Source organism: Balaenoptera physalus (genome assembly GCF_965194825.1).
Source record: "Balaenoptera physalus genome assembly, chromosome: 3".
NCBI classification, from domain to species: domain Eukaryota; kingdom Metazoa; phylum Chordata; class Mammalia; order Artiodactyla; family Balaenopteridae; genus Balaenoptera; species Balaenoptera physalus.
Window position 1 is genome coordinate 16,987,121 of NC_138890.1, and position 25,683 is coordinate 17,012,803.

At 58.7% G+C, this 25,683-nt stretch overlaps 1 protein-coding gene across 1 annotated transcript in view; it reads right to left on the reverse strand.

Moving 5' to 3' along the window:
- OBSCN (obscurin, cytoskeletal calmodulin and titin-interacting RhoGEF) overlaps window positions 1-25,683 on the reverse strand; it is a 156,118-nt gene that overhangs the window by 8,841 nt on the left and 121,594 nt on the right. The window contains exons 77-97 of the mRNA XM_082455093.1: window positions 25,581-25,663; window positions 25,128-25,301; window positions 24,196-24,352; window positions 23,742-23,858; window positions 23,494-23,658; window positions 23,229-23,387; window positions 22,898-23,075; window positions 22,199-22,312; window positions 16,447-16,614; window positions 15,861-15,963; window positions 15,379-15,508; window positions 14,465-14,573; window positions 4,816-5,042; window positions 3,944-4,035; window positions 3,495-3,616; window positions 2,842-2,954; window positions 2,517-2,685; window positions 2,279-2,366; window positions 1,635-1,835; window positions 836-896; window positions 248-325 (exon numbers count right to left, since the gene is read on the reverse strand). Coding sequence (XP_082311219.1) covers window positions 248-325; window positions 836-896; window positions 1,635-1,835; window positions 2,279-2,366; window positions 2,517-2,685; window positions 2,842-2,954; window positions 3,495-3,616; window positions 3,944-4,035; window positions 4,816-5,042; window positions 14,465-14,573; window positions 15,379-15,508; window positions 15,861-15,963; window positions 16,447-16,614; window positions 22,199-22,312; window positions 22,898-23,075; window positions 23,229-23,387; window positions 23,494-23,658; window positions 23,742-23,858; window positions 24,196-24,352; window positions 25,128-25,301; window positions 25,581-25,663 — 2,808 coding nt within the window. The remainder of the gene's footprint in view (window positions 1-247; window positions 326-835; window positions 897-1,634; window positions 1,836-2,278; window positions 2,367-2,516; window positions 2,686-2,841; window positions 2,955-3,494; window positions 3,617-3,943; window positions 4,036-4,815; window positions 5,043-14,464; window positions 14,574-15,378; window positions 15,509-15,860; window positions 15,964-16,446; window positions 16,615-22,198; window positions 22,313-22,897; window positions 23,076-23,228; window positions 23,388-23,493; window positions 23,659-23,741; window positions 23,859-24,195; window positions 24,353-25,127; window positions 25,302-25,580; window positions 25,664-25,683) is intronic.

Below are 25,683 nucleotides of genomic sequence, written 5' to 3' on the forward strand. Positions count from 1 at the left end.
GAGGCCAGCATGGGGTAGTGGGCAGCCCCGGGGACAGGTTTCAGTACCATTTGGGGACAGCTTCTGCTCCATCAGACTTGCACCCTACCTGCAGGGGCTGTCATAATGTAGTGAGCTCCCTGTCCCCAGAGGTGAGGAAATCCTGACAGGGAATTTGGATGTGTTGGGTCTGCACCCTCTCAGCCTATAGGCTCCAGGCTCCCACCTGCCCCTCACTGGGCTCTGGGGGCACCAGGGAGCTGCATACCTTTATGTCCAGGTGGAGGATGCCTTGGCCGTGCAGGTAGTGCAGCCCCTCCACCAGCTGCTGGATGTAGACCTTGACCTGCAGCAAAGGCTGGTGCTCAGGTGAGACAGCCAGCCTCGAGAACCCCCTCTACTTACTTCCCTGCCTGCTCCCACCTACACTGCCTCCAACTCCCTCCAGACCTGAGCCTGGGACGGTGGTCCCGCAGGGCAGGTTACATGCAAAGCCTCACAGACCCCTGTAGCTGGGGGATTCCTCTGAGCCCCAAGGCGGGGCAGGTTTGGATGTGTGCAGCAGCCTGTGCAAAGCAAGAGGGGACTGGGAGAGCAGGCGAGGCCTGGTCAGCTAGTTCAGTGCAGTCTGGGATGGGGAAGAAGCGAGCCCAGGGCACGGGAGGGCTCTGAAAGCCCGACAGGAGCTGCAACACCCTGTGAGGCCCTGGAATACCCTAGAAGGTCTCTGAGGTGGGGAGTACTATGCTGGGGAGCTGGTCTGCGGGACAGGTGGACAGGGGAGGGGAAGCAGGAGGCCTGGCCAGGCATGCACGCTGCCCTGAAGCTGGGTGGGCGGCCCAGGCGGCACAGTCACCTCGGCCTCTGTCACCACACTCTTCCTGAACAGGCGGTCCAGCAGTTCCTCCGACGAGCACCTGGGACTCTGTCAAGGAAAGCTCTAGGGTCTGGAACCCTCATAGCCTCACACCACCTGGGGGGAGTCTTATCGTGGGGCGGGGGTGGGGTGGCTATTCTAGGGAGTCTGGTGCTTGCAGTTGAGGAGGATGGGAGGGACAAGATGCCCCGAGTAGAGGGGCTGAGGCCAGTGGGCAGCAGCAGAGTGGGAGCGGAGGTATCCTCTCCCCTCTGCACAGAGCCCACGTGTCCCCCACCTCCCCCTGCAGGGGACGCTGACTGGGGAGGTCGGGGTGTAGTGAGCACACACGACATTCAGAGACCCTCAGCGGGGCCACGAGTGGCAGATGGATCCGGTAGGGTGTGTGCCCCTCCTTGGAGCATGGGTAAGCATCCAAAGCAGCGTCAGCGCTTGGGGCCTGCAGAAGCCAGGTAAGAAGTCCAAACTTCCTGCTGGAAAGGCAACGTGGAGAGCAGGAGGAGCCCACAGGGGCACGTCTTGGACCTTCTGGACGCAGCCCTGCCCAAATTCCTGGCCCAAAGGCCTAGGAGCTATGAGGTCTGTGCAGTGTGTTCAGGGGCGGGGAGGGGGTTAGTCACAAAGCTTCGAAACGCCAGCATTACGGGCTGCCCCCATGAGGCAGGCAGGGCTGGGATCACCAAAACCACAGGCCCCACGCAGCCCTCCGGACCCCTGTGTGTCTGGGGCACATCCCCCTCCCCCCGCCACCTTGCACCCTTGGGGTGAGACGGGATACAGCTCCAGGATGAGGATCAGGGTCTTTCGGGTCTCAAACTGGTCCAGCAGTGCAGTGACCAGTGGATGGCTCAGCCCTGCTAGGATGTCCCGCTCCCGATAAGCCTGGACACGTGTCCTGCTCCGCAGGGGAATGAACTTGGCGGCGCAGGACATCTGGTTGCCCTTGTGCTGCACCCTCTTCACGAAGCCGAACACACCCCTGGGAGGAGGGAACAGCGCGTTGGGGGTGGGGTTCCTGGGGCACGGGGTTTGGAAGGGGGCAAAGCTCCTGAGAAGGGAAGTTCCGGGAGAGCAGGGGCTGGGGGAGTGGGTACTGGAGGGGGAGGAATTCCCGGCGGGTGTGGGGCAGCAGGTACTCTGCGGGCGGGGGCTCCGGAAAGAGGTAGGGTTCGTAGGAGGCAGGGGCTCCAGAAGGTGAGGGCTGGAGGAGGCAGGTACTCGGTGGAGGTGGGGTTCCAGGGGGGAGGGTGGGCTTCTGCTAGCGCTGAAGTGGGGATTGTAGGGGTGCAGTGGCGGGGAGGGCTGGGAGCTCCTGGACGGAAACTCTGGGGTAGGAACTCCAGGAGGCTGAGGATGAGGGTCTTAGGGGGTGGGGGTCCAGCGGGTGAGGCTCCTGGGGCTGGGATGGGGGGCGGGGAATACCTTCCAATTTCCTCCTTGACCTCGTAGAAGGAGTGCAGTTTCCTCCTAGAGCTTTGCTCACTGTCGCCTGTAGCCAGGGAGGGGGAAGCTGTAGGTGAGAGCAAAGATGACCACCCCGTCCCTCTGTCCCCCAACTTTATAGTGCCCGAGCCTGTGGGAGCTCACAGGACCCCCATCCCCACAGCCCCACATGCCTGCATGGAGCCAAGACAGGCCTGGGAAGGGGTCCCCCACTCACCCCCATGGACCAGCAGCTCTGCCTTGCATAGCACCTGGCCACCAGCGTTGTGGGCCAGACATGTGTAGACACCAGCGTCATGCTGGGCCACATCCCTTAGTACCAGGGAGTATGTGGTCCCTTCCTGCTGCTGGCTGAGCCGGGGGCCATCCACCAACTGGGCACCGTCCTGGAGACACAGGAGGGCAGGGAGGCCATCAGCCCACCATGGGTGACCCCAGCACCACGGCCCAGCATGACCTTCAGAGAGTGCTGTGTCCAGTCCAGTAGGGTTTCACACACTACCCCTCTCGCAGGCAGGCCCCCACCCCACGCCTGTCCCTACCTTATACCAGGTCACTGTGGGCTGCGGGTTGCCCTCAATGACAGCCTGGAATTGCGCCACGCCGCCCCTCTGGGCCTGCACATCCTCAATGGTGACCTGCATGGATGGGGGCCCTGGGGGTAGGGGAGGGAGCCGTTGGGAAGGAGCCTGGCTCTGTCCCACCACAGCCTGTCCTGTGTTGAAATCTTTGATCCCCGGTCTACATTCACAGAGACCCAGACCCAGGTGGGCTGGCAGTAACCCCAGGTGTGCCCTGGTACCCTAGGTGGGCAGAGAGGCCCCGAGATATACCCCAGGGTGAAAGAGCCCACCTGCCTCCCAAGTGAAGGTGACCCCATCCTGACTCCCCCCACGCCCCTGATGGTCCGGAAGTGCTTCCTTCAGTCTAACCCCTGCCTCTCCTGCTTCAACCTCGGCTCTCTGAGGGCAGGCCGCACAGAATATGCTAACTCTGAGTGGGGAAAAGGTCACTGCTGCCTGCATCTCCCCTCCCAGTGATGCCTTCTGAGGGGACGCGGGGAGAGGGGCAGCAGGGGCCCTGGCCACAGTAAGGCTGGGACATGCCAGGTGGCTTTGCAGGCCCCTCCATGCAAATGCCTCCCCTTGCCCAGGGCATGGCGGGCACACGTGTAAACTTCCGGGCCCCCACCTACTTGTGGCACACATGTCGCTGGCCTGGTACACAAATGTCCTGTGCTTCGTCTCTGTGAACACGTGGCTGTGGATGTCCCAGAGCTCTGTTGCACCTGCCCTGGGGCAGGCAGCGCCCTCCATCCTGGGGCCATGGAGTGGAGTTAGCTGTCTGCCCCACCCTTCCACTTTTGGGGTATGGGAGGCAGAGCTTCAAGATAAGATGGGGGCTGCAGCAGACTCTTTGGGAGGGGATGTACAGGCAGGGGCCCCAGCCCTGGGTGAGAAGGGAGCTCCCCCAACTTCCCTTGCCCTAGGGGTGGCCTCTCCTCCCTGCCCCACCCTTGGACTTAGGGTGGGTCTGGTATGGAGAGTGCAGGGGTGCTGTGATTCCACCCCTTACTCTCCTGTCCCCGTGCCCGACCCTGCCCCCAGGATGTCCCCTCATCCCCCAGCCAGCTGGAGGAGTTACCGGATGGGCACCATGCGTTCCTGGACCTCAGCGTGTGCCTGAGGATTCTGCTCCAGGCCCTCGTGGGAGGGAGGTTGCGGCACCTTCTGGGGCTCACCTGGTGGGAGGCAAGGGGCCCAGTGAGACGGAGCCTGGGATAGGGCTAGAGACAATCCCTCATGACTTGCCTCTGCATCGACCTCCAGGGCCCAGAGGAGGGGAGGACAGGCAGAGCAGGGGCTCCAAGAGCACAGGGTCCGTGACCGCAAACCTAGAGCTCCAGCCGTGCAAGTGCACTTCAGCCCCCTGGGCTGGGGGGAGGGGCCCCATAGCACATTCCCAGGGGTCTGGTCTGCCTGAGGCACTGCTCACTTACTGTTCCTTCCTATTCCCCTCCTCCTCCCCTTCTTCACCCTCTTCCTCTTCCTCCTCCTCCTCCTCCTCCCCCTCCCATTCCCCTCCTCTCCCCCTCCCCTTCTCTCCCTCTTTCCCCTCCTCCTTCTCCTCACTCTCCTTCTCCCCACAACCTTCCCCTCCCCCTCTCACTCTCTCTGTCCCCTCTCCTCCTCTTCCTCTTCCTCCTCACCCTCCCAGGAGCACAGGGTACCCAAGCCGTCCCCTGAGGGCTGACCACAGGAGGCCTCTGGCTCCTGGGACAGACATGCTCAGGGTGGGAAGGACCTCCCAGAACCCATCCCCCCCTCTAGTTTCACAGGCTGAGTGAGGGGTGGGCCTCGTCCAGCGTCCACAACATGTGGAGCCATCAGAATGTTGGGGGTCCCTAGGCTCTGCTAGTTCACCCCCATGGGATGGGCACCCAAATTAACCAAGGTTGGTGTCAGAACGGAGGGGAGGTTAGGGGTGGTGGGGTTGGTCCTGGGAGCAGGTAATACTTTGCCTTCAGCCTGCTGCCAGGCCTCACCGGGTGCATCCCCAGCCTCCACTCCTGGGGGATTCTGGCCGGCCTCCTGGAGTCCAGGTGGCCCCCCAGGTCTGGGGCCGGGGCTGGTATGTTCCCCTGTGGTGGGTCCTGGAGCCTCAGGGCACATCACTGTCCTCTGGATGGATGTGCTCTCCTGGTCCACTTGCCCCAGGGCATCTGGGGGTGGGATGGCAGCATCTGTAGGAGAGGCAGGTCCACGCATAGGAGTAAGGGTTGGCCTGAGCCCGGGCAGTGGGATACTGCCCAGATGAGCCAACCCCAGGCCACCCTTCCCACCTCCCTGCTCCAGCCACCCATTGGGTGCAGGAAGGGCCGAAGGTGGAGGGCCCTGAGAGAAGAAGGGATCCAGAGACTGTGCCAGGGGAGATGGCACTCTAGGCGGCAAGCTCAGGACTGGTCCACCCGCAGGGTGTTACACAGATGCCCTCACAAGAATGTCAGTTCCTATAGGGGCAGCTGGGCCTGGACTCCTACCCACCACTCTGGGTGGCCCCTCAGCCTCAGCTCGTCTCATCCCTTCATCCTGGGGCTGGCCTTGCCCTGTAGCCCACTCTGGATCCTAGGGTACTGGGTCACCCAGGCTCAAGTGGACCCAGCCCCACAGTCTAGGGAAGCTAGGGACAGCCAGATGCCAAATTAGGAGCCATGAACTCCTCAGAGGGTAGGCTGCATTCCTGCCCTCCCAGGGCAGCCCCTGTCCTCCACCCAGCAGCTTTCTCCCTTCCACCTGCAGCCTGGGCTGACCCAGACCACTACACTCTCACCTGGTCCCTGCCCCGGGAACCTTCAGACCCTCCTGTGTCTCGGCTTCCTGCCCTCAGCCTTCAGTGCAGCTCCCTCCTCCACCTGGCTGCCAGCCCCTATGTGGCCATTCAGAGATGCCCACCACTCCATTTCTAGAAGGTCCCCCTTTATGGAGCTCTCCCCTGCCCCAGAGCCTCCCTCCTGTTGATCTTCTGTATCCTAGGGCCCACCAGGCTGAAGAGGCAACTGGGCAGGCTGCCATCTGCTTGCCCTCTATGGCGCTGGGGCACCCATCCTGTCCTTCCCCACTCCAAGGAGGTCATCAGGACCCCTGACACATCACACCCCCATGTCTGTCCTGACAACGGACCCAGCTGCACAGGAGGCCCCCAGCAGGAGCAACCACTATGCGCTGCCCCAGCCACACTGTGTGCACCTGTCTGTCCCCAGCCCCTCAGCCCACATGTGAGCAAGCTGGACAGGTGAACTATCACGTCTCAACCCAGGATCCCCAGGACTAGCCAGGACCCACGGGTCGATGCTGAGCGTCCACCCAGGGCTGTCAATGGAAAGGGCCTGGGCTGTCCACTGGTTGGTCTCCAGGGCCAGGCCAGGAGGGCCCCCCCCTCCCGAGTCATCGGAGTCACCAGGTGGAGAAGCAAAAAAGAGCAGAGCAAAGGCAGTGCAAGGAACCAGTTTATTAGCATCATCAGGGTCGACTGACGGGGGCTGCTTCCCACTCAGAGACCCTGGTCCACCCTGTAGAAAAGGCCTAGGAGGGTCTGTAGAGCTGGGCCCCACACAGGCCTCCTGGAGGCCAAGAAAAAACGTTCACGCGTAAGATGTGGCTTGGGGGAAGCCCCCTATCGAGAGGGAGGCTGGAACCCCCAGCCTGGGTGAGAGGCAGGGCTGTGCCAGGCCTGGCCACTGGGACGGGGGCCTAAGCTGGGGCAGACAGGGCCCATGTGGCAGCCACTGCCTCATGAACGGAGCAGGAAAGATGCCCAAGTGCCTTCCCTGTGTCTGGAGCCCCCGAACCCAGAGCTGCAGTCTGCGAGTCACTCCGGCCAGTGCTCTCAGAGCAGCTTCGGTACATTCTGAGATCACAGATGCGTGCAATGTCCTCAGCTGAAGACCAAGTCCTGTGAGGTAGGAAGCACCCAGGGAGCAAGGGGAGGGAGATGTCCTGAGTTGTTGGAGAGCCAGGGCAGGGTCAGAGCACACGTGTCCGAGGGGTGCCAGCTTTGGGACTCTCTCCTGAGTTGAAAACCCAGGGCAGCTGTGAGGTGAGTTGATGCTGGTGCCAGGCAGGGTCCTAGGCCCCAAAGCCACTTGCCTCTTTCTGCTGCCCCATGCAACCACGGCAGCTTAGTCAGGGGTGTCCCAGCCCCAAGAGTCTCTCATCTCAACCCTAGCCACCCAGCTCCTGAGGGTCTTGGCCTCAGCCCTGGGAGGGGCTAGGGTCCATGTCCCCATCCGGGCAAATGTGCAGGGTGACAGTCTCCCCCACTGTCCCAAAGCTGACCGTCTGGGTGGAAACCTCCGTTTTGAAGCTGCTCTGGCCACTGTCCACAGAGTGCTGAACCTGAGTGCAGAAGGACGGCTTCCGGGACATGGTACCTCCAGCCCGGGCCTCCTGAAAGCAGAAGGAGACGCCCCTGGGGCCAAGGTCCTGTGGCCCTGATGGAAATGCCTCCCGGGAGCTGGGCACGTGGGTGAAGAAGCCAGGGGAGGTTTGGGAACCTGGCGGGAGCCCCACATTGAGCAGGACGGGCTGCCCCACGGTGGGCTCGCTGATCTCTCTCTGAAGCACTGAGATTTCGCAGGGCGGGTCACCAGAAGCACCGGGCATGGGGCCGCTGCAGCCAAAGGTCTCCCCTTCCTGGGGCACATAATCCTCCAGGTCAGCCAGTGTGAGCGCACGGCCGTTGTGTGTGAGGATCTTGGGGTCCCGGCCCTGAAGACCATCGGCACTCAGGGGCTCTTCTGTCTGGTAGGTACCTCTTTCCTCCATCACCTCCAGGGGGGCCTCCTCTTCAGCAGCCCAGGGAGGGCACAGCTCAGGGGTCTCTGGCCCCGTTTCCACATGGAAGACTAGGGGCTTGCCAACACTGACCATTGCTGGGGGCTCCTGGGTCAACAGCTTGTTGTTGGAGTTGTTTGTATTGGGGTCTTCTCCAGGCATCCTGCCAGGCAGTGTGGAGAGAAGCCCCTCCGAGCTGCCAGGCGTCTCTCTGGCCAGAGACGCGCCCGTTGAGCCAGTCTTCTTCACCCGAACTTCAATGGTCTCCTCGACCTCCACCCATTTGGGCTGGGGCCCAGTGCCCCCAGGCAGGGCTGACACGTGGGCCTCGGGCTCCGTCACGTACAGAGTGGGCACAGTGGGCCTCCAGCCTGGCTCTGCCTCGGGCCTGCAGGATTGGCTGGCCCCTGGCGAGTGCAGCAGCTCAGGGGCCAACAGGCCTGGCTTGGACAGGCTGGCAGGGTGATAGGAGTGGGAAGGAGACTTGCTGGGGGACTGGCGTCGGCCACGGGGGCTCTTCACCACAGTGGTAATCGTCTCCTCTCTGTGGGGAGAGGACCGAGAGGAGATAGGCACAGAGACCCACAGCCTCACCCAGCGCCCTTGCCATCAGCACATTCGGGGGCCAGCGAGAGATATCAGGTTAGTGTACAAGCAAGCAAGTGGTGAAATTGCATAAACTAACTCCTACACATGCGCTTGAGCCCGATCTCCAGATCCCCATCCAGAGAACCAAAGAAACAAAGCACAGAGTCTCATCTGGCCAACCTCAGGCTCTAGTGTACAGATCTCAAAATGAGAGTTGAGGCATCAGGGGAGGCCCATGCTATATCACGCAGGTACCTCCAAACCCCAGACTGGTTTGTAACGTCATGTGTCAATCTCCCCTCCTTGTTTACGGCTGTCTCATTTTGGAGACACCAGCCCTCCTTACAGAGCTAATGAAGGGGTGCACGCCACACAGCCCTCCTTGTTGATCCCATCAGTGCTTTGTGCTTTGTAACATGGCAGGAGGGTGGTGGGGGTTAGAGGGGCTCTCAGAGGGCAGGTGCCTCAGTGATCCTCGGTTAGGGACAGGCTGGGCAGCTGATGCCGCAGGTGCAGGAGGAATGTCAGAGTCTTGACCTGTGGCCTGTGCTCATGGTCTCTTGGTCTGGGGATGTGAGGCCCGGCAAGGACACCTGGCTCTAGGCATGGCTTGCCCGTCATGGGCTGTGTGACCTCAGACAAGTCCGCCTCCCTCCTGGGCTGCATTTCCCAAAACAGGAAGGGGATGGAAGGGGAAGAGGAGATAGAACTCAAGTCCACTTGCATGTGAGTGTGCATGGGGTGCTGGCCAGGGACCTTGCAGCAATTCTGGGGGATGGGTCTGACCCCCTTTTACAGGTGCAGACAAGGCTGAAAAGGGCTCGAAACTTGCCCAGAGCCAAGAGTCAGAAGCCCACCAGTCAGCCCAGGCCTTCCTATGCCAACCAGTACCCCTGACCTTGCCAGGTACTGAAGGTGAAATGAGTAATAGGCAGGGAGCAGGAACGCATTTAGTAACACACAGCGCTCCTGGGCCCCAGGACCTGCGTTTCCTCTCAGGCTCAGGCAGAGGGACCCGGCATGCATATGGTGACAACTCAGTGCTGTCACCAGCTGCCTGCAATCACTAGGACTTTGTCTGTCTCATGTTCAGCTTTGCTTTTGTCTAACTCACAGCTCCATCCAGGAGCAGTTACTCCCAGGCATGGGCCCAGAGATGTGTGGCCACACCTTGGGGTACATAGCAAGTACAGATCCTGCCTCCTCTGGCCCTCACCTGGTAAAGGGGAAATGCCATGCCCCCTTAACTGCTGGGGAAGCTGAGGCGTGGAGACGTGGCCTACTCAGGGCCACAGGCCTGCCTTCCTGCTTCACACAAGGCTCAGTGGCACTAGGCTTGTCCCTGGGTCAGAGACTGCCCAAACCTGGGCAAGGCCCCATCTGCTGGCCTCACACTGCCTGATTTGCTGAGCCAAGACAGTGAGTCCAGTGGAACTGGACAGCTGGATCACTCCTCCTAAATGCACCCCCATGCTCGGCTCACTGCTGCCCCCACGAGGGCATGTAGGCACCCTGCTCTGAGGCCACTGGCACAGCACCTGAGGCTGCCAGGTGGCAAGGGTGTCTCTCCCGTTTCCTTCTGGTACCCCTTGGCTCCCCAGAGCCCCTCATTGTGCCGCAGGCGCAATGTGTGGAGCCCTTGGTGGTATGCTGCTCCAGGCAGTTGCCTTTCTCCATTCCTCAAGATGAAGGGGTACACTCTTCCTTGCAGGGTGAGGGTTGCTACCTCCCTAAGCCTGGAATAGACTGGACTTCAGGATGCCTTGGGAGTCACCTAGTCCAGCCTCGCATAAGCACGAGGACACCCTAATGCCTCCTCAGTGGGGCTGCCTGGCCCCATCTCTGCTCCTTCATTTTGTCTTCCGTAAAATGTAAATAACAATGCTCCCCTCGTACATGAAATGTAGAGGTGATCTGTGTAAAGCTCTGGCATGGTTGCATACCTCCAGGGATGGGACTTACTTCTGCCCCAGGCAGACCCATCTATTGTGAGGTGGCAATCGGCTTTGGGGGAGAAGGGAGAAAGTCACGGAAGGGTTAACCCAGGAGCTTATCAAGATGGGATTCTCCAGCAATATCACCACCTGCAGGCACCTATAGGAGGTCTTACGCCTATGCGGAATTAAGAGGTTCCCCATCCTGGAGCCTCCCAGTCCCCTGGCTTTAGGAAATCATAGTCTTTCTTCCTCCTGGATTTTACAAGCTCTTCCACCCATCTACTTCACACATCTCCTACTGGAAGTCCTTCCAGATTATCCAGGTCAAAACCAATCCTGCCTTCTGTGGGTTCACCTAGCTCTGGACCTCTTGTATTATTTAATTATCAACAACATGCGTGGCTTTTCCTCAGCCTTGAAGGCACTGAGGATGGAGAATGGGACAGTGGGTGTGGCGCCGAGGAAATGAGTTCTCGGCTGGCTTGCAATTGCGAACCACCCTCAGGAAGCCTCCTGTCTTCCCTGAACCTCAATGTGCCCGTCTTCCTAGTGTGAGGGCTGAGTTTGGAGACCTCTAAGGGCCCCAGAGCTGTGCTGTTCACTATGGTTATGCTATTTTAATTAAATTCAAATTGTTGAAAATCGAATACATTTAAAAATCTAGTTCTTCAGTCACACTCGACAAATAGCCACGTGCGGCTAGTAGCTGCTGTAGTGGGCTGTGTAAATATAGATTATTTCCATCATCATAGAAAGTTCCATTGGACAATGCCCTAGGGTATCCTAGGGTAGCATTCTGCCTCTAGTACACTGGGGGAAGCAGCTTTCAGTCCCTGCTTCCCCCTAACTGGTATGATTCTGGGTCCAAGCCCTGGGTGAGCCACTGTGATGTACACAGAGTAAGTCTACCCTGCTGAGGCAACGGGGCCATGAAAAGGGTACTTAGACCCTGGAAGAGACAGCTTTGAAGTGTGAAGGTAGCCAAGGGCCCAGGGGGAGGTGAATGCCCTGGGAGTATCTGCAAGATGCTGGCAGTGTGCGTGGTGAACAAAGGCCATGTGGGCAAGCAGTCAGACAAGCAAGGGGCCAAGCTACACAGGCAAGCTCCAGGGAGGTTAGTGGGCATGCAGGGAGCACTGCAGTCAGAAGGAAGGTTAGGAACACGCCTGCACTTACATGATGACGGTTTTCTTGGGGACTTTAGTCTCCTGCTCAGTGACTACAAAGAAAACAGGTGGAATAGCGAGGGTTACAGATCAGCCGGTGTTTGGGGGCTGAGCTATCTGAGTGGCATGGCAGTGTAGTAACCTGCTCAGCTTAGGGCACTGGATCCAAACCCTGCCTGACTGTGTGCCCCTGGTAGGAATGTCTCAGCTTAGAGTCCCAGGTCCCTCATCTTTGAAATGGAGGTGACAATGCCTGCCTTGAGTGGCTGGGGAACGAGGAGTTGTGATAACAGTGCGTCCCACGTGAGGGAAGAATCCCTCTTGAGGGGTTCTGGCAGGAGCTTCAAGGAGAGTAAGGGCTCTGTCTAGGCTGCCCACACAGAAATCCAAGCTTTTCCTTCAGCCCATGTGCCCAGGGAGCCCTGTGAATTTGTCAGGCCTGAAGTTCCACTTTTCATAGAAACCGAGGCCTAGAGAGGGAAAAGGAATGGCCTGTGGCTGATAGCCAAACTGGGACCGGGATGGCTGGTGCCTATGTCACAAAAAAAATCTAAAGACCAAAGGGCGTCTCTCCAGGGCAGAATGACTCCGGAGTCCTAGAGGTAGCACATCTGAGTTTTGTGGCATGAGGCCACAGAAGTCCCTCTGGGAGGATGCCTGAGCAGGGTCCTGAGCTCTGAGGGAGCAGGGGAACCTAGGTCCTCCCATAGGAGCACCTCGCAAATTCAATTGTCTCTTGACTTTCCTAGCTCTCCTCCTCGCTGGAGCCAGCAGGATACGGCCTGTGGTTCCCATTTTGCTGACAGGGGGCCCGCGTCCCAGGGACAGGGCGGGACCCACTGGGGACCTGGCAGCAACTACTCCCCACCATCTCGAGCCCTCTTCCTCTGTAGCTTTTGGACAGGGTCAGGCTTGGCACAGACATGCCTCTCCCAGCCTTGCCCAGCTGGATAGCAGGCAACCCACCAGCTACCAGCACCCATACATCTCAACAGTCCCTCTCGCCATCCTGTGGGGAAAATTGAGGGGGAGGCTCAGAAAAGTCAAGTGGCATGGTCTAGGGCACACAGCCTCCTAGTCCCTGGTCGATGGGATTTTCTGCGCTGTTGCAGTGCCACATAGAAAAAGAACTCCCCTTAGATGACTGCGAGTATTTTAACCTTGTCTCCAATTAGATGCACGTGAATTAAATGTACTAGCTGTGTCTGTATGGCACTCGGGAGCCACACTTACTGTGCATGTTTGTGTGTGTGCATATGTGTGTCCATGCTAATGTGTGTGTCTGCACACACACGTGTGTGTGCCTGTGTGTGCTTGTGCAAGCTGCCTCCTGGAGAGAGGCGAGTCCACTGGAAGAGAGAATGGGATCCAGCCAAAATATCCTGTGTGTTTAGACTTAGTTGGGCCCAGAGAGCACCAACTTGTTGTGGCCTGTAGGCGAAGCAGTGAGAGATCCAGGGCTCCTTGCCTCATCCTCCCTGACAGGGGCCTCATTCTGTTGCTTTTGGGGGTGGTGGCTAGGGCACCCGTGGGCTGCTACATTCCTGGCACCTTTGTTCCTGACCTAACCTGCCACCAGATGGGCTCTGGGCTCCAATGAGTACTGGCTGTGCAAGGGGTGCGGCTGTGCAAAGTGCAGCCCCTGGCCCTGCGCAGTTTCACAAGCGAAAGGGCAGCGCCCCACCCCACAGGGCCAGCCAGGGCCCGTTCTGGCTGCAGAACCACCGGGGTTAATGATGAAGCGGCAGGATAGGGTTAGGAAGCAGGAGGCAGCGGGCTCCAATGCCAGGGTCTGTGAAGACTGGCCTCTCCTCATGAGGCACGAAGGCCATTTCCGACACAGGTGGGCCACCCCTCCTCCACACCCTGCGTCCACGGGACCTTGACAGAGACCCATCATGACAATGAAGTAAATAGCTCTGTAGGATGTGCTTGTCACCAGTCGAGAGGGTATGCTGAGGTGCATGCTGAGCCCTGCTCTGCCCGACGTAAGATGCCACAGGGCAGGATAGAGGTGCCGGCAGATGCCATGGGGCCCTCCGATGGGAACCGGCTTGACCAGTGCCCTTTGGGGCTTGAGGAACAGGACCCCTGCCCACGAGGGAAGGAAGAGTCCCTAGAGGGCGTCAAAGGCCCCAAGGCTGAGTTCCTGGCGCCAGGTGGCCGACTCTGTGAGGGTCCAGAGAGACAGCAGCCCCTGCACGTTGGGCCCTGGGAGGGATTGATCCGGTGGCTCAAGGCATCAGAGAAGCCAACTTTCAGGACTTGGGAGGACACATATCCCAGCCCATCCTACTGTGAGAGCTGCAGCTCCACCAGCTTTTTGGGTGCAGCTTCTGCTTGCATGCCCCCGAGGATGGGAGGCTCAGCATCTGTCCTGGCAGCCCCTTCCAGGTGAGGCAGTTCAGACTGGGAGAAACTCTCCCTGGGGCTGCTGCCTGCCCTGGGCCATCCCCGGGCTAGGCCCAGCTGGGATCCTGGAGCCAAGCGTGAGTGGAGGAGTGAGGCATCTTGCCACCCTTCACCTCCTGCCCAGGAGCACACTGCTCCCTAATGAGGCCCATTCTGCAGCCCAGACCCCTTGCAGCCTGGCCCAGGCCAGGCCAGGGAGGCCAAGCCACGGCATTCTGCCTTTTCCTCAGCCAGCCCCACCAAGTGTGGAAGGATCAGGCCCCTGACACCTGTTCCCTCTCCCAGGAGCCAAACTGGGATCCAGCACCCTGCTTCTGTGGAGCCGTCCCTCCTACCATCCCTGCCACCCATCCTATAACACCCCTCTGACCACTGCCTGGCAGGCTGCTCAGGACTCAGGTCTGGCCTTTATATGCACTTGTTATTCCCCCAGGGATGGTGAGCAGGGCTTAGGGGCACCCCACCCCCACCCCCTCGGACTGCCCCTCCAGCCTTTCCCAGGTTCTGGGTTCACAGCCCACCCTCCTCCGGCCCACATACATGCTGCTCCAGTCAGGAACTGGCAACCAGTGCTTGCCCCTCAACCTCTGAATCCCCTCCTCCGTCCTTGCTTCCCCTCATCCAGGAAGTGTGCTCTGATTAGAGGCGCTGATGGTTTCACCCCACCTGGTGCTGCCCAGGCATATGGCGGGTCCAGCCCAGGCCGCGACTGGCAGCGGAAGCACTCACCTTCCACGGCAGCGAGCTGCCCCACGTGCTGCTGTTCTCTGGCCTGCAGCGCCGGGCCCTGCATGAACAGCTCCGCGCCGCCTCGTTTGGAGCCCAGCCGGTTCACCAACTGCAGGGCAGACAGCAGAGGCCCACTTAGAGCCCGTGGCTCCCCAAGGGGCCTGGGCAGTCTCTTTGAGGCCGTACAGGCCAGCTGTAGCATGGGGGGCCCACCATGGCTGTTCCTAGAGCTGCAGAGCCTGACCACAGGGAAAAGGGTACCAGGCGAGCCACTGTGTCCCCAGCACTGACCAGGAGCTTCCTGTGATGGTGGGGACACTCTCTGCTCTGTCCAGTGTAGTGGCCATGTGGGCTCTGAGTACTTGAAATAGAAGTGAATCTTCACCTAGAGTTAACTTTAACTGATTTAAATTTAAATCACTGTGCGTGGACAACAGTGACCGAAATGGACAGCACAGGTCCAGAGCTGACACGGGTCCATTTTTTCCCTGAGAGTTGCCATGGGGAGCAGGCACCACACTTCCCCCATGAAGGCTGCCAGCAGCAGCAGTAGCTAGCAGCCAGGAAGAACCACAGCCAGCACACACCTCCCCCAGACCATTGCCGGTCCCCCCGGGCCACGAGGACTGAGGGAGCTCCACCCAGGGCCCGCCTCCTCGGTCCCTGTCTTCTCAACATGGACAGTGGGTGACAGTGGCCTGGTGTCCTCTCTCTCATCATGGACAATGGGTGACAGTGGCCTGCTGTCCCATCATGGGCAGTGGGTGACAGTGGCCTGGTGTCCCCTCATCATGGATGGTGGGTGACAATGGTCTGGTTTCCCCTCTCTCACTGTGGTCAGGAATGGTGGTAACCAGGCAGGATCCCCAAGACAGGTCCCCTCAGCCCCCTCCCCCTGGGTCCACCCTCCTCACCTCACACTCATAGAGGCCCAGGTCCTCCTTGCCAGCTGCCCGGATCTCCAGCACCAGCAGGCCGCTGCGGGGCTCACTCAGGGTCTGGTATTTGCCCCCAGGGGTCAGCAGGGTCCCATCCTTGTACCATCTAAAGCCAACCCCGGGGGTGGTCAGGTGGGGTCTCCCCAGGTCCCCCATGCTCAGGACCCTCCCCTCACCCACCCCTCGGATCCAGATGTCCTTACAGAGGACATCCCTTACATCCCTCTTGGATGTCACCCACCCAACATCCTCTGTCCTCCTCGCTGCAGCTAGAGCTGTGTTCAGAACGTGCTGCAGCCCCATCGTGCCCACTTCTCATCGGAAAGGCTGAGTTTCTGTGTCCAGCCTACCCCAACCCAGCGAACAGGCTGCCCACCCTCATTTTTCAGGCAGGCAGGATGGCCCCAGGGCAGGCCCACCTGCCCACCTCCACCCTAGCCCCAAGCTGCCTGGCCCACCTGATCTGAGGGGGTGGGACACCTTCGATGGTGCAGGTGATCTGGGCATCTTCTCCTTCCACAAAGGGCACTGCCCGGACCGTGTTCACAAACCGAGGCGGGACTGCAGGGTCCAGGGAATGTGGGGAGAGGGGAGAGACAGAGAGATTGAGAGATGGAGAAAGAGACAGAGACACAAAGAGAAAGAGATAGACAGATAGAGAGAGACACAGAGACAGAGAGATGGAGACAGAGGAACAGAGATACAGGGAGACAAAAAGACAGGGAGAGACAGAGACAGATAGAAAGAGAGAGACACAGAAATGGATACAGAAATAGAGAGAAAGAAACAAAAAAGAGATGGAGGCAGAGAGATGGACAGATAGAGACATAGAGATACAGAGAGAGACAGAGACAGAGAGAGACACCATGACGGAGCAGGACCCCACCCCCACCAGCGAGTCCCCCGACCTCAGTAAGACGTTCACACCCACCCCCTGCCAGCTCCATCCGCAGGCCCGTGCCCCCCCATGAGGGCTGATACCCTTCCAATGCCCAGAGGGTGGGGCCTGGGCACTCACACTCTGGCCTTCCCCCCAGGGCTCACCTTGCACCAAGATCTTGCCCAGGGTGCTGGCATTACCAGCAGCACTGGCTGCAAAGCACATGTACTGGCCAGAGTCGACACCAGTCAGGTTGTCCAGGATGAGGGCACACGAGCCATCAGGGTCTTCAATGAGGATGTGATGAGGTTCCACCTCCACTGGCTTCCCATCTGGAAAGGAGAGGAGGGCCGTCACAGAGGGAACCCCATCAGGGACAAGAGACTGGGCCCGCCTGGGGGTCACAGTCGCAGGGTTTGATGGAGGAGGCTGCCCCTATAACACAAAAGCCAGTGTGGGTTCCCTGCCAGGGGTCTAGCAGGCCAAGCTGACCTGGAGCCCTGGATGGACACGAGGCGCACCGCCCCCCATCTACTTCCCCAGACCTCATTGGGCACAGTGTAGCCTCTTAAAGGCAGGCTCTTAGCTGGAGGCAGGGGCCGGGCTGGGGGACCCAAACCCAAGGAGAGGACATCTCCTTCTGACAACCAGACCCTCAATCACCTCGCCAATGATTCTGCAACTGTCCAGGGGCCTCCAAGGTCCTGACCCCACCTAGTAGACATACTCGGACACCACCCATTTTTTTAATCACCCTCATCCAAATGCCCATCTAACATGTCCAGCTGTAACACATTTCTTTCCTGGGAGAGGGATGGTGAGATGTGCATCTTTCGCTACAAAGAATTCTTTCCTCCATAAATATGTAAAATTTCATAGATGAACACTTTCCAATAGCTCTGTACTTTCTGAACAAGGTTGTTTAAGTTATAACAGTTCATAAGCAGCATCTTGACTTCTGATTCACAGGGAACCTTAAGAAACAGTTTAAAAATATATCCCCCCAAAAGCCTCCAGCTGCCACCTCATTTTTCTGTGTCCCTGTATGATAATTCCAGGAAAGAGCTGTTCTCACTCTCTGTCTCCAGGTGCTTCCCTTTCCATCCTTTCCCAAACCCACACCTCTTGGCTTTCACCTCGCACACAAAACAGCCCTTGGCAAGGCTACCGGTGACACTGTCAATCTGTGGTCAATTCTCAGTCTTCATCTTGCTGTCAGAAGACAGTTCTCCATGGACTGCTGGCATTCCTGCACAGTCAGATCCTCTGGGCAAAGACACCTACTGCCAGCACTGACACCCCAGGAGCCATCCAGGGCAGCAGAGACAAGCCCTCACCTTCCTTCCCTATGAGACATTTGCTTGTCTTCCAGGGCCATAAGTCACTTCTCGCTCTGGAGAGAAGGATGGGAAGATGTGCCAGTAGCCCCAGAAAAACTCGGCATCTCCTAAAACTTGGGGGTTCTCTCTTGTGGTAAAACCCACTGCATGAAGCTTACATCTGGTCCCTGGATGTGGAGATCAAGGCATGGGCAGCCCATGCTGCTTTTGCTGTGAGAAACAGCCTTTGTCTCTGACCTGGGGTCTTGTGTCTTTTGTTTGTATCTGGCTGGCAGGCTGGCTTGCTGGCTTGCAAGCCAAGAAACATCTCAGACCCTTCACAGTTTCTGATCTGCAATTTTGGCAGCAAGGAAGGGATACCTCTCAGAGACACAGCATCCCAAAAGAGAAAGAAAGTGGCCCGTGGGCCAGTTAACAGAACATGAGGGAGGTCCATGGGAATCAGTGGTGAACATACTGACCACACTTCATGGTCAGCTGGGCAGGAAACAGCTATTTGCTGTGAATGGAGAGAAACTGGGCAGGTGGCTGCAATCTGAGCACTGAGAAGTGGGTTCAAAGACAGACACTTGGATAGTGCCTTGGTTGATGTACTCTTTCCTTGCAGCGCGGACATTGCTGGTTCAGCCTCAGGTCAGCCCCACTTCCCAACAAATATTAGAACCCATGCTGAGTCCCAGGAAGGTTCCATTCCCTTCTTACCCCAGTCACAGAAACACACACCTACACTGGGTGCAAAGAGAGAGCCATCACCAATCCTGATGGGCAGAATGCAGGCAGGAGCAGGGCTAGAACTCAAGGATGAGAGGCTTGGGCACCAAACATGTGCAGGATTCCTTTAGAGTTAACAGCAAAGGATCTCAGTGTTTGCTGTGAACCCTGGCTCGGGACAACTCCCTGATATAGACAAACCTCTATGGGGAACCATCAATAGCTGGCACATGGGCTCATGGCACCTGGATGGTATCTAGAATGCTGGTGACACACTGGAGAAGGTGATCCAAAGAGATGTAAGTGCTTCCTGACAGGTGGCCCTGCCTCCTTGGAAAACTCACTCAGCCCTTATGGGAAGACCCAGAAAGAGGATGGGAGATGTTACCATGGCTCTGGGCCAGTGGAAACCCCTGCTAAGTGGACCCCATCCAAAAGGTCACCACCATGCAAGTTAAAGCCCAGCCAGGCAAGGGGCACAGAGCCCCTCAGAACAATGTGATATGGTTTTTAAGTCAAGGGGTCCCTGAAGCTAAAACAGATGGGATCAGTAATGACAATCTTGCTGTCCCATTTAGGGCTTTGAGTGAGCCCAAAACACTGGATATTACTGAGCTATGGAAGTGTGTCTTGTTCCATCCCTGGCCCCTTCCTCCTCCTCCACCTTCACCTCTGTTTAAGAGAAGAATAATCAGAAGTGGGCCTTCGTCTCCCTGTGCCCAGAGGGACCAGAGGCCCTACATGCCCATCTGATATGCCAGGCACCTCAGGCAGGGGGAGAACTTAGATTTTGATGGCTCTGCTGGACACAGGCGTCTGATTCCACTGATGGGATGTGAGCAAGGTCCCCAGAGAGCAGGAAAAGTAATGTCACCTTGGGGTCAAGTCAGGGTGCTGCGACTGTGGCTTCTACCTCTGGACCCTGATGTTTGCTGTTTGGAATTCCCTGCTCCACACAAGGGTGGGGACACCCTACACTTGGATAGGTGGCTATAGAGCACGTAACCAGCTCCAGCCCAGCAACCTATCACTTCCCAAGATTGCCAACAGAACCCCAGGAGGAGAAGGGAAGTTCCAGGCCTCCCGGGTGATGTGAAAGGAGCCAAGGTAACGAGAGAGGCCGAGTCCAAAATCAACAGCCAGAGAGAGTGGTGGCTGGCAGGAGATTGTCACCAGCCCAATCCAGTCACTGGTCCTGTGGCTCCAGCTGACTTGGACAGGGTGGCTGTAATAGGGTCTGCTGTGCAGGCTAACAGCTCCTTGTGGGAGTCCTGGGCATTGCAGCCACCTGCTTTTCCTTCCTGCTGGCATGCAAGGACCAAGACCAGAGGTCCCTGCATTCGCATGGGCATGATCTCTCATACACATCGCTGGTGCTCTCTGCTCCCTGCTGGCTGCCCCTGGGTGGGGGGGAGGGGGGGGCGTGGTGGATCAGGACTTGGCCCTCTCCCCCGACACTCAAGCTTCCGCCAAATGAATGACATTTTGCTGGCTGGTGAGTCTGATTTCTCCTGCCAGATGTTACTTTTCCTGGCCAAGGTTATGTGCTCACTGACCTTGAGATGTTGTGAACTCCCTGGCTATGTGGTTTGACACTTAACAGGCTATAGACAGGTGGGTTGAAGACACCCTTCCTTGGGTCCATGAACCGTGGAGGCAAAGTGAGGCCACTGAAAGGGCTCCCACCAGGGTTCCTGTGTGGAGCCGTTGCACTGCACGTGGCACTGAGCTCCAGTGCATGCCAGACAGGGGACTGCCAAGAGAGAGGCTCTGAGGTGAGGGGGGTGCACATCACTTGGGGTGGACCCCCCCATCTGGCAGATGGGTGCCTCTCAGGGCCATCTGTGGTGTTTCCAACTGTGATGCTGCTTTAGGTCGGTGAACCGCCAGCTCTGGCCACAGCACATGGCTGTGTATGCTGCCTGGAACACCTGCAGTTTGAGAACCTGTGTCGCCTGTCACAGAAGCTGCCCAGCATGAATTGACCGTCTGACTGTCCCTTGCTTCCTCTACTCACTGGACACAGCTGTCCTCAGAGGGGTCAAAGCCTGCAAGCTGCTCACAGGGTAACGGTCAAGGTGAAAGGGACAGTGGATTGTCTGGATACAGTTGGGACCCTGGGATCCCACTCTGACTGTTCCTGGGCGTGGTGCATCCCTCGTTCCCCTCAGACGCAGCCCGGCGGGCACACTTTCCTGGGGGCAGCCCAGCTGAAAGGTGGCAGCTGAGAGGCTCATTCTTACTTCTAAATAACTTTTATGGAATGGCTTTGTCTCTCTGGACCCACCGTCACAGGTGAAAGTTTTGGGTGTGAGAAGGGGTGGCAGGGAAATGGAGCTGCACTACATATGGGTTCTGTGAGGCAGCTGGGAAGGGAGCTCCACAGACCCCAGGACCCCACAGACTCCAGAAGGATGGTCCCCAGGCTGCTCCGGGGGACCAGCTGCTGCTCCACTGACTCTGGCCTGAAGCTCTGACAGTGGGACTGGGACGGCCCCTCTTTCACGTCCCAGCAAAATGCCCCTGCATGTCTTCTCCAGCCCCATTCTTAGCCATTCGTGGGTGAACAAATGTCCCAGCTGGTTTCGAACAAGCAGGACAGGAGGACTGACTTCCCTGGGACAGCTCCTCCAAAACCAGGACTGGACTTGGCTACTGGGACTGAACTAGGGATTCAGGATTTACCTTCCAGCCCGGAGGAGACCTACCTGCCAGCCAGGTGAGGCCTAATTAAGAGTATCTTGGTTTACCTGGGAACCTGGACCACGCCAGATGGTCTATGCCACACTGTGATTTAGGGTGGGCGCTTTAGGCCATACTGCATCAGCTTGACCTCAGAGGGGCCAGAGATTGAGGTCAGCCATGCAGGTAGTCAGCCTACGTGAATGCCCCAACAGAAACCCTGGACAACAAGGCTCAACAAGTGAGTGTCCCTGGTTGGCCACACTCCGTGTGACGGCACACATCTGTGCTGACAGAAACAGGCATGTCCACACAACTCCACTGGGGGGACATCTGGACCACACCTGGATCCCCAACTGGACCCCACCCCACGTGCCTCTTCCCTTTTACTGCAGTAAACCAGAACCCTGAGTGGAACGGCTCTGCTGAGTTCTGTGAGTCCTAGTGAATCACTGAACCTGAAGGTGGTTATGGGACCCCCAACCTTGCAGTTGGTGTCCGGTGAGAATGGTCTTGGGCTCCTGAACTCGGTGTTCCTGGGGACCCCCAAACTTTGCAGCTCCCATCACACACAGAGTCAGATCTGAGACCCACACGGCAGCCCTCAAGGCCCAGCATTCCCCAGCCTCATTCCCCACTACACCTGCCTCAGCGCCTCCCCCTCCCCTGTCCTCCTGGAGCCTCACTGCCTATTTGGAGTTCCTCCAACATGTCTGCATGATGGCTACTCTCTGCCCTTCACTCTGCCTTATTTCTATGGCTGGTCACAAATATTACACATTTGTCTATGTGCTTGTCATCTGTCTCCTCCCCTAGAAGGTCAGCCTCCTTGGACAAGGTTGATCTGCCTGTTCACTGCACCTTCCCTGCACCTGGAATGGTACCTGGGCACTCAGCACAAACATGTCAAATGAGAGAGCTAATGAGTGAGATTCAGTGGTGGGCAGAGCCACTGCGTCAGAAACACGATGCATAGCTAAGCAGCCTCCGCCTCTGTCCCACCTCATCCACCTGTGCACACTGGCCAGCCTGTCTTTGATTCAGGAGCAGGCAACTGGGACAGGAGGCCTGTCTCTTGTGTCCAGACCCCACCCTGGATCCCTGGGCCCCTGCCCAGCCTGATTCCCTCTGGGCAGCTCTTGCTTGTTGCAAGATCAGTATCCACTGGCCCCCAAAGGCCTACCTTTGTACCAGCTCACAATGGGCTTGGGTGTGCCCGTCACACGGCAGGCCAGTTTGACTGTCTCGCCCAGCTCAGCCGTGCAGTCGGCCAGCTCCTCTTCAAAATCCGGGGGGCCTGGGGATACATACGCAGGGCCTGGAGCACTTACCCGTCCCCTCAGGTGCACACCTGGCAGGGCCAGAGCCCCATGACCAAGGGTGTGGTTGCAACAGATACCACCCCTTGTGAGCCTTTGTCCACAGTACCACACTAGGGCCTGGATGGGCATTAGGGTGAGTGACACAGGTTGGCTGTATACTGGGGAGTGGTAGGGACTGTGGAAAAAGAGGGCATGTTGAAATGGGATCCTCTCTCCTGTTCTAAGCGAGGAAGCAAAACCAAGACTTCTGGGCCCTTCACATCCCTAACACAGTCTGGGCACCTGCCTTGTGCTGGAAAGCCCGGAGTGAACCTCGAGGCTCCCCTCAATTCTGGTCAGGGCCAGCCCTACACTCTGACTAAGGGCTCCCGAGAGGCTGGGCTAACCAAGGGTAGAGTGAGTCACTTGCCCCAGAATCGAGCCCCTTCCCTTGTGCCTGCCCAGGTAGGGGCAGGGCGCCAGAGCTCAGGACCTGCCAACCTGGGTGCCCCCAAGCCAGACAGCCAGGCTGAAAGGTTCAGCCTCCCACCCAGCCTCGCCTCATGAGCCCAGGCACTCACGCCACACGGGCAGGGCCAGGCGCTGCTGGATGCCACAGATCTCCTTCACCCAGGAGTTCTTGGTGATGACCGTCCGCGCCTGCAGCAGGTACTTGCGTACTGAGTCCTCCCGCTCATGCCAAACCTCGAAGGCACGGTCATCGCCCTCCACCTTGTCGTTCAGGTCGATGTTGCTCAGCTGTGGGGGGAGGACGCAGGCTGACTGCCCAGATTCAGGCTGAGCCATGGTCACCCAGGACAGGGCTGCAGGACCGGCCACCAGCCTCCACCTGCCCGCACATCCTGCATGGCCTCCCTCTGCCCACCCAGGCTCTGCTGGCACCCTGCAAACCTTCATCATGTTCCGGAAGACGTAGCTGAAGGTGTCAGTGCGCGAGTCCCGCCTGGGCTTGCAGACCACCAGGTGGTGGCGGAACAGGAAGACATGCCGGTGGTGGCCCTTCCACGGCATCCGCGCACCCGGTGCCCCCTCCCACACAATGAAGTGGCCCTGGGAGAGCGGTGAGCCTGTGGTCAGCCAGGCCCAGCCTGGAGACCAGCCCTCCACAAGCCCTGGCCACCTGCCCAGGCCCTCCACTGCACCCGCAGCCCCAGACCTGGCGGATGGGCTCGCCTAGAGCCTCCAGGGTGCCCGGGTAGTTCTCCATGAGCGACACGTGCAGCTGGTTCTCGGCACGCTGCGGCAGGGCCGACACCACTGCGTAGGCCTGCTCTAGCAGTGCACAGTTCTGTCCATTCCGCGCCTTGTTGCGGATCAGCTCCTGGGGGAGACTGCGGGTCAGGGCGAGACCTGGGGTGGCTGGGCACGGGGGTGGCCCCGCAGCCCCTGGCCAGCCCTGCCTACCTTGAGGAGGGCCTGGTACTGCTGGATCCGCTCCACCGGCTGCTCCAGGAAGTGCTGCAGGGACGGCGGGGGTGGCTGCGAAGGATCTGCGGCTGACAGCACCTCCTCAGTGTATTTCTGTGGAAACCGCAGGGCTGGGTTCAGGGCAGGGGGGGCACAGCCTCCAGATGGCTTATGTCCCCAGAGCCCCAAAGCTGGTGGATCGGGGTCCCACACACAGACCCTTCTCCCCAGGTGGGCCCCACCGCTGCCCCAGGTGATGGCCGGTGTCGTTGTCTAACAGGTGAGCAGAGCTTGGGGTTGGGGGGGACCCTGCCCGTTTTTCTAAGCTAGGGGCCAGGGGGCCTGGGCAGGCTGAAGTGGGGCCTGAGCAGGGTCAGGGAAGATGATCTACGAGCTGGAAGCCAGCATCAAGCCTGGTGAGTGGAGGCAGGGCTGACGGGCAGAGGGGCACCTTGTAGAACTCCTGCACGGCCATGCTGACCATCACCGACTCAGCCTGCACTCGGCCCACCAAGAACTCCAGATACTTCTCAAAGGCTGCCTGGTTCTTGATGAAGCACATGGCCACGTCGTCATCCGTGTCGCAGCTATGCAGCTCCTGTGAGAAGCTGCCATGGAGGGGAACAGTGGTCAGGTGAGGGCTGACATCAGGACCCTCACCCACGACCCACAACCCAGCCCCAAACCCTCAGGTTTGGGAAGAAACAGGCTCCTGCCCAGGGCCGGGTTCCTGTGGATGACAGTGAGTGTTCTGGGCTGTGAGGGCCACGCATATGTGGTATTTCAGGGCGTGCACTTATGTGCAGGTGTGCAAGCACGTAAGGGAGTACGTGTCTGTGGGTGTACATGTATTCGTGTGTGTGCCATGTACATGTATGCCCACATGTGAAGGGCTGTGTGTGCATGTGCAGGTATGCACATGTACTTGTGTGTGCCCATGTACGTGTGTGCGCACATTTCTGGGGTATGTCTGTGTACTTGGGTTGCAGTGGGTAGGTGTGCCACAGGCACTTCCGGGGATAAGCCAGGTGCACGTGCCTGTGTGCCTGGGGCCATGTGTGTCCTTGTACAGGTGTGTGGTGCACCAGTGGGTGAATCAAGTCATCAAAGGTTCTGTCTCTTCTCGACTCCTGCCCACTCTCCTGAAGTACAGCCCTGTCGGTACATGCATGTGCAAGTGTGAGCATCCACGTGTGTATCCACATGTGTGGTGTGTGTCCACGTGTGTGTAGGCATGTGTCTTGTGCGTGTATGACTTGTACGTGCGCACATGTGTCTACTCATGTGAACGGTGTGTCCAAGTGTGTGTCTAAGCATGTGCGTGTGTACATGTGTGTACACACAGACCGGGGAATAGCCTTGAGGCTCACCCTGCATGCCCACCTGCTGTGGAAGTGGCTGATGTCCTGCACATTTCGGAAGATGACTGCCTTCTGGCTGGCGACGGCCGTGGGCACGTGGGGGCAGTGGTCCAGGTACTGCATGTGATGGTTCTGCAGGAACTGCAGCTTGCCCACAAAGGCCTGCTCCGAGCTCAGCAGCTCCCGGATGATGGAGCTGGGTGGGGAGACAGCCATGAGGGGAAGACCCAGGAGCTTAGCTGCTGAACCGGGCACTTCCAAGTCACATGCATCCTGCTGCCCACTTTCAGAATGGGCCTGGAAAGCTGGTGGAGGGAGGGCACCCTCACACACCAGGCAGCCCCACCACACGAAGTTTCCAGGCAAGGTCCCGCCGGCTAGAGGCCAGCCCCAGGGGATTTGGGTGTAATTAGCATCTTGGAGTCCCCCGCACAGGAACCCAACTTCCCACAGCTCCTGCCTGGTGGTCCCTCACCTCAGCCTCGTCTTGTACTCATCCTCCGATACAGCCTCCCCGGGGAACTCAGGGGCCTCAGCTGGCCCCCACTCAGGTGACAGCTGTTGAGAGACAGGAGAGG